The sequence below is a fragment of the Quercus robur genome, chromosome 12 (assembly GCF_932294415.1).
Source record: "Quercus robur chromosome 12, dhQueRobu3.1, whole genome shotgun sequence".
NCBI lineage: Eukaryota > Viridiplantae > Streptophyta > Magnoliopsida > Fagales > Fagaceae > Quercus > Quercus robur.
This window is the reverse complement of record NC_065545.1, coordinates 17,871,124-17,883,779: the sequence shown is the minus strand read 5'-3', so window position 1 is coordinate 17,883,779 and position 12,656 is coordinate 17,871,124. Positions and strand designations below refer to the sequence as shown.

The window sequence follows — 12,656 nt, the reverse complement described above, 5'->3', positions numbered from 1 at the left end:
CTGACTAACCTATGCGTATTAATATTTAATATCCTCTATTATGTTCTTTCCCTTCCGCAAAGAAAACGATTAATATTGCTGTTGTAATTGAGTTCAAGGGCTGTTTGGTCATTTCCCACTGAGTAGCTAGATATTTTTGTTTATTTTATTATTATTATGTCTGTCTGCCACGACTTGCCTGAAACAGTTTTGCTTGTCATGAACACGTTCCTGACAGACCTGGCCTAGTTTGCGCACAAGCCGGACCAACTTAAGTTAAAGCTGGACTGGTCCCAACTCCCTTATCCAAAAAACTTAGGCTTAGTGCAACAGGAGGCAACCTAACACCACTAGCATAGCCCACCACCTTACAAACGTATATTGTAATAAAGGAAAATATAGTAGAAAAGACTTTCATTAATAATAATACTTCGCAGGTTATTTACATTCTAGGGGCATGGTACAACATTTTCATCTAGATTTTCAAGATAATATGCACCTATTCTAGCTACTGAGGTGATGCAATATGGCTCTTCCCAGTTGGGCCCTTACTTTCCCCATACTGGGTTCTTTGCAATACCCAAAACCTTCCTCAATAGCAAGTCTCCAGGCACTAATGGCCTTAACCGCACATTGGCATTGTATCCTTGCTTGAGCTTATGTTGATAATATGCCAATTGAATAATGACATTTTCTCTTCGCTTTTCAATCAAATCTAAACTCTTCTCTAGCAGCCCATCATTGTTGCCAGAGTGAAAGAACTCGTCTTCAGTGTTGGGAATCCGATCTCTAGAGGAATCACTACTTTGGCTCCATAAATCATTGAAAAGGGGGTCTCCTTTGTTGACCTATGAGGTGTAGTCTGATATGTCCAAAGGACGTGTGGCAACTTTTCCACCAATTTTCCTTTTGCATCATCCAGCCTCTTCTTGAGTCCATTCACTATCACCTTATTGACAGCATCGGCCTGTCCATTCCCTTGTAGATAAGCCTAGGACTGTGCAAAAGGAAACCGAAGCCAACCTTACTGACCGGCACCGACCTTCCCGCATTGCATTTGCAACTGACCAACGGGGCCGACGCCGGTGATCGAAACTCAAAGGGACATCCGACGCCGGTGCAGTGCAATCGTCGGAGTTGCAATCCCTCACCGATGAGGTGTCGAACCGAACCGATATATGCAAATCGTTTATTAGTTTTTCAACCTTTGGATACGGCGTAGTTTTACTAAGTATGGATTTTAAATTTTTTTTTTTACTAAACGACGTTGAATTGTGTATTATTATTAAAAAAAAAAATAAATAAATAAAAACACAAAACGGCACCGTTTGGTTGAATTGGTTCTAGGTTTTCAGATTTCCCTCACTATAAATACACTCTATTTCTCTCTCATAAGACTTAACTCTCTTTCTTGCTCTCGCCTCTCACAGGCGCCCATAGTCACTACCCACCAGTAAGCCATCTTTGTGTCTTGGGTTATTTTTTTGGTTGTTTGTAGTACAAACTTTACAATGTTTACATGCTGGGTTTATGTTTCTTTGTGAATGTTTGCTTTACATAGGCCTGTCACGTTTATGTTTCTACTTTCTTGTTGTCCTAGGTTTGTGTTTCACTGTTTCTTGTTATTTTACTTACATGCTACAAGCTTTGTATTGTACATTGTTTTAACTTTTATAAGAAAACACGTTGTTGGCCCAATGTGTCTAATAGAGTTAAATGGACCCAGCAAATATTAAGTGTCTAATAGATATTAAGTGTTAAAAATATTAAGTGTCTAATAGACCTAACAAAGAAATGTTAAAAATTAAAATGACCCACTTAATTAGCTGAATTTGTGGTTTTATTTGGGGGGTGCAGACAGTTTCAACTTTCAATTGTTATCCACATAACTGCATGTAGAAGAATAAGTCTAAATTAGCCTTTGTTGTTCATGTTTCATCTATTGCAGTTTGTCAGATCTCCTTAATTTTTTATTTTTCATTCACTCTAAAAAGTTATATACATTTTTATCCTCTTAAAGTAACTATAAATTTATAAAGAAAAAAAGAAAAAAAAAAAAGAAAGACACATGACATATTAGAATTGATAGAATATAAAGTAAAATGTTATGAATGAAATAACTTCAAATTTTTATTGGATATGAATGGGTTGCTTAAATATTTTTATGGAGGTTTATCTCTATCATTTATGTCTTGTTAAGTGTTAACTATAATAATTTATAAGTAACATGAAATCTTGAACACGTTGATATATTGATATTGGGCTTGAAAGCCCAATTTTTTTTTTTTAATTAAAAAAAAAACAGTTTTTTTTTTTTTAATATTTCAAACCGACTAAACCGTACTGCAAAAACCACACCGCTATAGGTCAAAGAACCGACCCTAGGCGGTGTGCATCGGTTCCAATTATGAAAAAATCGATCTCTATCGATTCGATAATAAATTTGGAAAAAAACCCCCCTACCAAACCGCACACACCCATAGATAAGCCAGGGTGGAATACCTATTTGTAACGCCCAAGGCACTACAATACCTCCTAAAGGCCTTGCTGTCAAGCTAAAGCCCATTGTCTGAAATAAGGGTATAAGGGATCCCAAACCGGGTGACAGTATTTTCCCAAACAAATCTCTTGGCATCCACATCCCTGATATTTGCCAATGGTTCAGCTTCAACCCACTTGGTGAAGTAATCCGTGTCGACAAGCAACCATCTCTTATTCCCTATTGCCTTAGGGAATGGCCATACAATATCCAAGCCCTAATGAGCAAAAGGTCAAAGGCTGGACAAAGGATTAAGGACGCCCCCTGGTTGGTGAATGTTTGGGGCAAATCTTTGGCATTGGTCATACTTCTTCACGTACTCTTGTGCTTCCTTCTGCATGTTCGGCCACCAATACCCCTGAGTGAGGGCTCTGTGAAATAGGGATTTGCCTCCAGTGTAGCTTCCATGAATCCCTTCATGTAACTCCTTTAGGAGTAGCTCTGATGCCTTAAGGTGTATGCATAGTAAATATGGCCCAGAAAAATAGCGTTTGTACAACTTTTGGTCCTCAGACAGCCAAAACCGAAGAGCCTTTCTTCGCACTTTGTCAGCTTCGGACTTCCCCTCGAGCAAGACACCCTCCTTAAGGAATAGCACTATAGAGTCCATCTAGCCAGTTCCCACTCTAATCTGATGAATATGGACCATCTCTCTCTTTATCTTTGCAGGTTTGCACAAGTTTTTAACAAAGATAACCTGAGGTAAGCCCTGTATCGAGGAGGTTACAAGAGTGGCTAGAGAATCAGCATGTGTGTTTCCACTTCTAGGGATTTGTAGTAAGTTGAAATACTCAAACCCTGATTGTAAATGTCTAACTTGATTTAAATATTCTTGCATTCTCACATCTCTGGCCTCTAACTCTCCCTTTACTTGGCCTACCACCAACCTTGAATCTAAGAATATCTCCACTGTTCTTTCTCTCATCTTCTGAACCATGGCCATCCCCACCAATAGAGCCTCATATTCAGCCTCATTATTAGTAGCCAAGAAACCCAATCTTAAGGATTTCTCAATAGTGATCTTCTTTGGAGATATTAAAACTAGCCTCACTCCAGATTCTCTTTGATTCGCTGCATCATCAACGTATACCCTCCAAGATAAAAGCTCTTACTAAGGATGGCAATTTATGCCCGATCCGCAAGTACCCAGCCCGACTCGACCTTAATGGGCTGAATTTTACCTGGCCCGATAAAGAATAAGGTCGAGTTTGGGTTTTTTTTTTTTTTTTTTTTTTTTTTTAAAACAAAACTCGAACTGGGTCCGGGTTGGCTCTGGATTTTTACAAAAACCCGGCCCAAACCTGAACTCGACTCGACCCGAACCCCAACCCAACCCAACCCGACCCGGTTACATAAGAAATAAGAAATTACTTAAATACCCTTATATATATATAGTTATAAACCAACCCTACCCTAACTCATTTCATTTTTCCTCTCACTCAACCATCCCCCCTCTTTCTCTCTTTCTCTCAAGCTCTCAAATCTCAATCTCAGCAGCACCTCTCTCTCTCAAGCTCTCACAGCCTCGCTCAACCTCACGGCCCCATGGCCTCGTTCAACCTCACGATGTCGGCTCTGTTCGTTCAGCCTCACGCCCGTGATTTTTCTTTTTTCTTCTTTCGTTCATTTCATCTTTCATTGTTTTTTTTCCTTGTTTGTGTTTGTGATTTCTGTGTTTGTGTTTGTGTTTTTTATTTTGAAAAGGAAAATCATAAATTTGAAATTTTTATGTTTGTGATTTCTATTTTTGTGTTTGTGTTAGGGTTTCTGTTTTTGTGTTTGTGATTTTGAAAGGGAAAATCTGAAATTTTTGTGTTTGTGAAATCTGTGTTTGTGTTTGTGTTAGGATTTGTGTTTGTGATTGTGATTTTGAAAGATAAAATCTAAAAATTTTGTGTTTGTGAAATTTGTGATTATGTTTATGTTAGGATTTGTATTTGTGTTTGTGATTTTGAAAGGGAAATTCATAGATCTGAAACTTGTGTTTTTGATATCTGTGTTTGTGTTTATGTTGTGATTTGGGGCTGGGCAAGACGGAATGGGGCCTGTGGAGCCCATGGGGCCGGGCGAGGCGGGTTTGGGGTTGGAAAAAAAAAACCCCATTTATTAAACGGGTCGGGTTCAGGTAACGAGTTTAGGCTTGCGGGTCAAGTCCGGGCATAAAGAAACCCAGCCCGAACCCGACCCGTTGCCATTCCTAGCTCTTGCAAGAAAACCATGCTAATTGATTTTCCATCCATGTCTTGCTTCTCTATCTCCTCTTCTATTGAGGGTTCAGCAAACTCGGCTAGCAAATCTGCGAGGACCTGGCCCTTAATAGAGGTGCGAAGCATATGCTTGATATCAAAAGCCCCTAGGATCGTACTCCACTTGGCAATCCTTCCCGTGTAATCAGCACTCCGAAGTAGTGATCGAAGTAGAAGTTGGGTCAAAACAACAATTGTGTGGGATTGGAATTAGTGAGGGAGTTTACGTGTAGCGTGTACTACTGCTAAAATGGCCTTCTCCAATGGTAAATAATGAACTTCTGCTTCATGCAACGACTTGCTTATATAATAAACTGGCCTCTGCACACCATTGTCAACCCGTATCAACACCAAGCTCACGGCATGGGAAGCCACAGCAATGTAAGTAAACAAGACCTCATCCACCTCAGGCCTGGACATAACAGGTGGTCGAGAAAGATATTCCTTAAGCTGCTGGAAAGCCAATGCGCACTCTTTGGTCCACTCAAATCCCTTCTATTTATTCAACAACCGGAAGAAAGGTCTGCACCTGTCCGCCGACCGAGAGATAAATCGGTTCAAGGTAATAGTCATTCCTATTAGTTTCTGAGCTTCTTTAGGATTCCGAGGTGACTGCAAACTGTTAATTGCCTTAACCTGATCAAGGTTGACCTCAATTCCATGATGAGTGACCATATTGCCTAGAAATTTCCCTGACCCCACGCCAAATGAGCACTTGGAAGCATTGAGGCGCAGTTTGTGTTTCGTCAGTATCTCAAAAATATTCTCAAGGTCTCCCACGTGCTCGAACACCACTTTACACTTCACCACCATATCATCTATATAAACCTCAATATTTTTGCTTAATTGTGGCTTAAATATCCTGGTCATCATCCTCTGATAGGTAGACCCTGCATTCTTCAATCCAAAAGGCATCACTTTGTAGTGATAATTTCCAGTAGGAGTGACAAAAGCTGTCTTCTCTTGATCACCCAGAGCCAGTGGTATTTGGTGGTATCCCTGGAATGCATCCAAAAAGCTCATTTGAGGATGGCCTACAGTTGCATCCACTAGCTAGTCTATCTGATGCATGGGGAAAAGGTCTTTTGGACAGGCCTTGTTCAAATCTGTGAAGTTCACATATACTCGCCACTTCCCATTCTTCTTTTTCACCACCACAGTATTGGCTAGCCACTCAGGGTAAAACACCTCTTTAATAGCCCCGACCTGCTTAAATTTGATTACCTCGTCCTTGACAGCATTGGAATGGTCCTTAGATGAGTGTTGAGGTGGTTGCTTTTTGGGGATGACGGATGGTTTGACATTCAAATGATGGCAAATGAAGTTCAAATCCACTCTAGGAGATTTGTAAGCACTCCATGCGAACACGTCAATATTCCTCTTAAGAAACACTATCAGCTCTTCCTTCTCTCGAGAAGACAGTTGAGCTCCGACCTAAAAGAACTTTTTCGAATCATCATCTACGGCAATCTTCTCTTACTCCTCACACTTCGCCCCTTCTGATGTCTCATCCATGGGTAACACCGGAGTTCTTGATTGCTATAAACCCTTATCAACAGGGACCGAGGATCCAGCTTCAGGCTGATGCATAATTGCAACCACCAAGCATTACCTAGCCATGAATTGTCTCCCAACCAGTTCCTTAACCTGATCCCCGGATGGATATTTCACTTTCAAGTGGAGAGTGGAAGAAACAGTTTCTAAGGCATGAAGCCAAGGTCTTGCTACAATGGTAGTGTAGGGAGAGTAAGCATCCACCACAATGAAGTCCACCTCCACCACCTCTGAACCTGTCTACATGGGTAGTCTAATCTGGCCCTTTGGAATAACAACCTTCCCATCAAAGCCCAACAAAGGTGAATCATAACCTGTTAAATCCTCAGGTTTCAAGTTTAGCCCCTTGTACAAATCAGAGTACATAATTTCTACCTCACTACCCTGATCCACCAACACCCTCTTCACATCATACCCTCCTATCCTGAGGGTGACAACTAGGGCATCATTATGTGGCTATATGGTGCCAACTTTGTTCTCATCCGAGAAACTCAATGCTGGTCAGATCTCTATCATAGCCCTCTTTGGCTCAAAGTTGGAGTCATCGGCAAGCGATCGAACTACAGACATCACCCTAGAGGGGTGAGAGCTAGTCCTCCCTAGAGCAGCAAAAATAACATTAATCGTGCCTAAAGGGGCTCTCGAAGAAGCACCTCTCCGAGGTCCCAATCCTGACTGGCCCTCGTACCCACTTGGCTAATGTAAAAATTACTTTAACCTCCCTTCTCCAACCAACTGCTTCAGATGATTCCACAAGATTTTGCAATCTTCTGTGGTGTGCCTTCGCTCCTGGTGATATTGGCAATGAAGACTTTGATTGTGTTTCATAAGGTTTCCTCCCATCTTGTTTGGTCATTTAAAGTATGGCTCATTTTTAATTTTTTCTAAAACTTGATGCACTGGCTCTCGGAATATCGTGCTGACCACCTGAGTAGTAGTAGGTTCAAATTGTCCAGCAAAATCTCTTCGGGGCCGATTATTGTTGTATCTGTCCGACCTGAAATCCCTCCTATCTTGAGGGATAACCTTAGCCTTCCCTTTTCCCAGCTGTTAGTCTTCCTCAACTTGTTTGTACTCGTTAATACGGTTTATGAGCTGACGCACATTCCTTACAGGTTTCTTGGGCAATGACTTTCTTATATTATGCTCGGCAAGTAGGCCGATCTTGAAAGTCTTTATGGCCACATCATCAAAGTCTTCATTAATCTCATTGAACATCTCCCAATATCTGTTCGAGTATGTTTTCAGGGTCTCCCCTTCTTGCATGGTTATAGACAATAGGGAGTCCAAGAGCCGAGGAACCCTACTGCACTTGATAAAGCGAGATCCAAATGCTCAAGTGAGTTCCTTAAATGAACCAATAGAACTGGCTCCTAGGCCATCAATCTACCTCATTGCCACAGGCCCCAAACTAGATGGGAATACCTTGCACATGAAGGCTTCATTCTTGGAATGCATAGCCATTCTCTTGTTGAAGTGGCTCACATGCTCTACAAGGTCTGTTCAACCATTGTACGTGGTGAACGTTGGCTAAGTGAACCGCCGAGGAAGTCTTCCTTCTTCGATTCTGCATGTGAAAGGTGATCTGAAAATTTGGTTCAACGCCTTGCTTATAGCGTCATTTCCCAGGCCTTTGCCAGATGAGCTCTTATTTCTATGCTCATGATGGCTATCCTCATCACACGAGAAAGACTCATTGGGGAGAGTTCTTGATCTGGGCTTGTAACTAACATCTCCATCATCGTCAGAAGAAGAAAAATTAGAATTGGAAGGAGTCTATCTTCATCACTCGTGGCGCAACCTCCTTCTCAAATGATCAATCTCCAGTTGCATGGCTCTGGTATTCTCCTCATGAGAGACATAGCTCCCACTTTAAGATTGGCTCTTGCCAGTATGTGTGGTATGCACACTAACTTTCCAGTCCCTTCTTCGCTTAAGATTGAGAAAATGATCTTGACGTTGGGACCCCATGGATTCCTCCCGATTCGGGCCTAAACCTACCATAATTGAACGTTAAACTCACTACAATACAAGAATTTCCCACAAACGACACCAATTGTAAGGACACAATTTGGTTCCTAAGCCTAAAAGGTAAAAGGATTTAGGCCCAAAGAGCCCAATACAATGAATTTGTAGAGAGTGTGTTCGAAAACTAAGCTCTAATAAGTTGGACAACAATTATAATGGATCCAGATCACAATAAATAAAGATAGACTAGTTTTATCTAAAGAAAATTGTACTCGGCACAATCCGAAGAGATCAGTTCTTGTATATATTTCTTGAATTTGGTTACAAGCACAGTTCTTGTTGCTACAATGTTTTTCTCTCAATTTTCCGATCCCCTTTCCTTAGAGTCTTCTTTCTATTTTATATTATCTTCCTCCTTTCATCTCTACCCTCCACGTGTAGATTAGATTGTTGGTGTTGATCATTGTCCTATCAGCACTTTCCTGAAGTCTTCAGGGAGTGTAAAGCTGAAAATTACTGTTTAGGTATCACTTCCTTATTAATGCGGCCAGAGAGTTAGTTACCGAGCATTTAATGCAATGGCAACAATTTTCTCTTAGATATTTCATAGCCCCCATGCTTCCATGACATGCATCCTTATCAATAGAAATTCCTAGAACGTTGATCTGGATGGCAAACCGTACCCTCTGACCCCTACTTTGCTTAGCCAAGGAAGCATCCCTCCTCGGACCACCTTCTCGGACCATCATGGCTAGATCCCTTCTTTTATTTATTAATGCCATCCTCCATAATAATGTTTACCCATCCTCGGACTACTAGGCATCCTCGGACCGGGCCCCAGGCCCAATATATACTACTAGGCCCATCAACCCTACAGAATCAATAATAAAAATATTTAAAAATAGAAAAGAAAAGTATATCAATAGGACCTAACATACATCTCATTGACTAAGGTCAATATTAAATCTCCAAGTAGAAAGATATTAGGCACTTATCCCATACAACCTAAATTAATCTCATAAGATATAATAATAATATGAACAAGCTCATGTATCCTATCATTCAATCGCATAATAAAGATATAAATTAGGGACTTAACCAAATAACTCAATCCACAACATATATTCACCTAACTTTCATAAACAAGGATTTGAAAAAAGATTAGGGGTGGCAAATTTTCCTCTGATTTTTTTCTCCTAAAAAGGAAAAATGTATTATTCACAAAACAACTAGAGTTTTTTTTTTTTTTTTTTTTTTTTTGTTTGTTGAAAAACTCAAAATAACTAGATTATATTTACATTACATAGGCAAAACTTGGAATTTAAATTAAAAATTAAAAAGACTATGCCCTATTTTGTTACATTATAATTGAAAGAAAATGCTTATATATAATCAAATGTTTTGTTGTATTATTTTATAATAGTGTTCATAAAGAGATAACAATAGACCAATCAGTTTAACTAGCACCTCTTCATGTTTTCAATAGAGACTTCCATACCTTTCTCAAAAAAATTTAAAAAATTAAAAAGAGACTTCCACGCCCTTAAAGGTTCAAATCCTCCACCTCACAATGATCAAATTGAAATAAATAAAACTATAGAGAATTTAGCACCAATTTCATTTATTATTGGGTGAGTTGAAATTTCTTGTATCAACTCTCGAGTACTAAGTGCTTGAGGCAGGAAGGGGAGAGCGTGGGTTGGAGCTGCGGGGGCAACATATGTAGCATGTAGCATATAAGTGTTTTCAACCATCATCAAAAATATATTCACCTTAAGATTGTCAGTGCATTTCAGAAAATATTAAGGTAAGAAAATTTTGATTTGCCTCCAAGTCTAACTGACAACACTTGACAAGTTAGCACCAAAGCATGCTAAACAAGAAATTATACAAAACTCAAAGGACAGTACATACAAATTCAGTGATTCAAGACTAGACAGTGGTAATGAAGTATACCTATGACAGATGAGTCTGTGATCACACTAGAAAACTTAAAATACTGAACATCCACACAATTCACAGCCATAAACATTGATAATGCAAATCAACATGCTTAAAGATGTACCAAACATAGTAAATTATGACAACAGAGTTTTGGGTCACATAAACTAAAGTTGAATTTTAAATATAAAGGAAAAATAGAAGCCAGATCCATGAGTTCCCAATTCGAGAATACTACTTTTAGGCTTTTAGCTCAATCTGCTTTAGAGTAAGTGAGTGAATTGTTAAGAGAACAAAATTGTCGAAAGACTCCCTTTATTTGAAATCTTGCAATAGATGTGATGTAGGAAAATTAGATGACATTGCTAGGTGAATGCATATGGTACAGCCTTAAGTACATAGTACAAAACAAATTAAGCACTTAATAAAGTTGGAAGCTAAACCAAAGCCATCTAAGTTACTAATGTCCCATCTAATAAGAAGACTCCTAATTCTAGGGTCCTTTTTTCTGAGTTGCTGACTTTTGTTTGAAAATTTGTCAACATGTGTAAAAGCATAATAATTCAGGTTGTTGTTTTGGAAAGTACCTAGATATGTAAAAAATACTATGGGTTAATGCAAATCCAATATCTAATAAATACAAAAAAGAGCAACTATGATTATCAACGTCAAGAATAACATTATAGTAAAAACAAAATGTTATAACATTATATTGAAAAAAAAATGTTACAACTGTTTAGTCTCTCCTACCTTCTCAAATTGAATTTCTACATCCAGAAGATCCATCTTATTTTGATACAAACTCAACAATTGAGGAGCAATGTCCTGAAATTTGCTCACATACTTCTCCAAAAACGACTTCTCATTCACTAATAAGAAAGATGAAAAGCTTAAACCATCCTTGACCAAATCATTGGCTACCAAAATTTGAATTACCGAACACCTAGGGATAATCCTCTTCTCCAAGCTTAAATGCAGAACCACAGGATTTCTAGCAATATCTGCTGATGGCCGTCCCAATTTATTCACAAGGAAATTCATTGTTTTCATGATATTCTTCACTGATAATCGCATAAAATTTGGATCCTTTTTAAATGCTAGGACAGTATCCTCCTTAGACCAACCCCACCTCTTGAAAATCTCAAATTTATATTCCCACATTGGTTTTTTTAATGTCAAAACAACAACGATTGCTTGCACAAACACAATTTTAGAAGGATCAATACCCATTTCCTTAACCTCCTGGATAGCTTTTACCAACTTACTAGGTTGGATGGATGCTACAAAGGGACAAGTAGTCACCAAGAAAGAGATGTTGGATTGAGGAACTCCAACTTCTCTCAGAAGTTCAACATTTGGAACAATACTGATAGTTATGTATTGTAAAGACCAATGCGAGCGCCTCAAAGTTTTAATGACCTTCTCATTCTCAACAAGCAAACTCTTGAGGATATCATAGCAAGGAATAAGATGGTTCTTCAAGCTCCTTTTCAGTAGGTCAGGGCTTGTACTGAGGATTCTAGGGAGGTCAGAGGTTGAAATCCCTATTGAACGGAAAAACTCAATTTTGGGCAAAAGGGTATTCTTAGGATTAAATAAAAGAAACTGTGGGAATTGCCTGATAAGTTTTGTAATGTGGGTATCGTTGAATCCATTCTGTTTGAGAAGATTAAGCACTGAATCTGGTTTATCCGGGTTTTCAAAGTGTACCTTTTGGGATGCTAAAAGAGCAGATTTTGGTGAGAACCCACATGAGTTTATGAGATAAGACACTGTAAAAGAATGTCTTTGAGCTAAAGAAAATGATTTGATGCTAAAGAAAGCAGTTTTCTGAAGAAGACCCAATTGAAATTGGGTCCTCCTATTCCTATGTGCGATAAAAAGTAGCTGTCTTGAAGAGAGAAAAGCAAACATAATTGACTCACTCACCGAGTTTGCCTGAATCAGCTTCAACTGGGCGAGTTTGATTGTCTGATTAATCCTTCGGGACTGATGGCCACTGAGCTATGCATTATGCTTCATGGGTATATAAATCCCAGAACTGATTGAGAAAAAGAGAGAATATTTTGGGCAGGAAGGGTTTGGGAACAGGGTATATAAACGTTATGTGTCGTTTATGTGTAAAGGGTGTGTCGTTTAAATGAACTATATAATAAAGTATAAATGTTTTGTGCCGTTTATTTTACAGTTCTTTGTTTAGCTCAGTTTCAGGGTTTTGAACTTTTTGTGTGCCTGAGGCTTCTCTAGTCACTGTCATAAGGGGTGGCCAACGAAGCAAGATACAACCTTTGTTATCAAATTGAAGCTGTTCTCCATCAATATCTGGAAGAGGTTCTTCCTATAGTTGAAGCTTACATAGCCAAACACCGGTGAGTCAAAATTATGTTTGGTATTCTCTGTAGAAGACTACAAATTTTAGTACCACCCAG

At 39.1% G+C, this 12,656-nt stretch overlaps 3 protein-coding genes across 4 annotated transcripts in view; 1 reads left to right on the top strand and 2 right to left on the bottom strand.

Annotated features, from left to right (window-relative positions):
* Window positions 1-12,656, bottom strand: part of LOC126710304 (transcription termination factor MTERF9, chloroplastic-like) — a 32,305-nt gene that overhangs the window by 13,272 nt on the left and 6,377 nt on the right. The window lies entirely within an intron of this gene.
* LOC126710306 (uncharacterized) overlaps window positions 1-12,656 on the top strand; it is a 31,017-nt gene that overhangs the window by 17,108 nt on the left and 1,253 nt on the right. The gene's annotated exons all lie outside the window — the stretch shown is intronic.
* Window positions 8,559-12,539, bottom strand: LOC126710307 (transcription termination factor MTERF4, chloroplastic-like). The gene is made up of 2 exons (XM_050410715.1): window positions 10,978-12,539; window positions 8,559-9,157 (listed from the first exon to the last, which is right to left on the bottom strand). Exons 1-2 carry the CDS (start codon window positions 12,139-12,141, stop codon window positions 9,152-9,154), a joined length of 1,170 nt encoding a protein of 389 aa, XP_050266672.1. The 5' UTR covers window positions 12,142-12,539; the 3' UTR covers window positions 8,559-9,151.

Excerpts from the sequence above, each read along its gene's own strand:
- LOC126710307 (XM_050410715.1), bottom strand. The coding sequence starts at position 12,141 with ATGTTTGCTTTTCTCTCTTCAAGACAGCTACTTTTTATCGCACATAGG.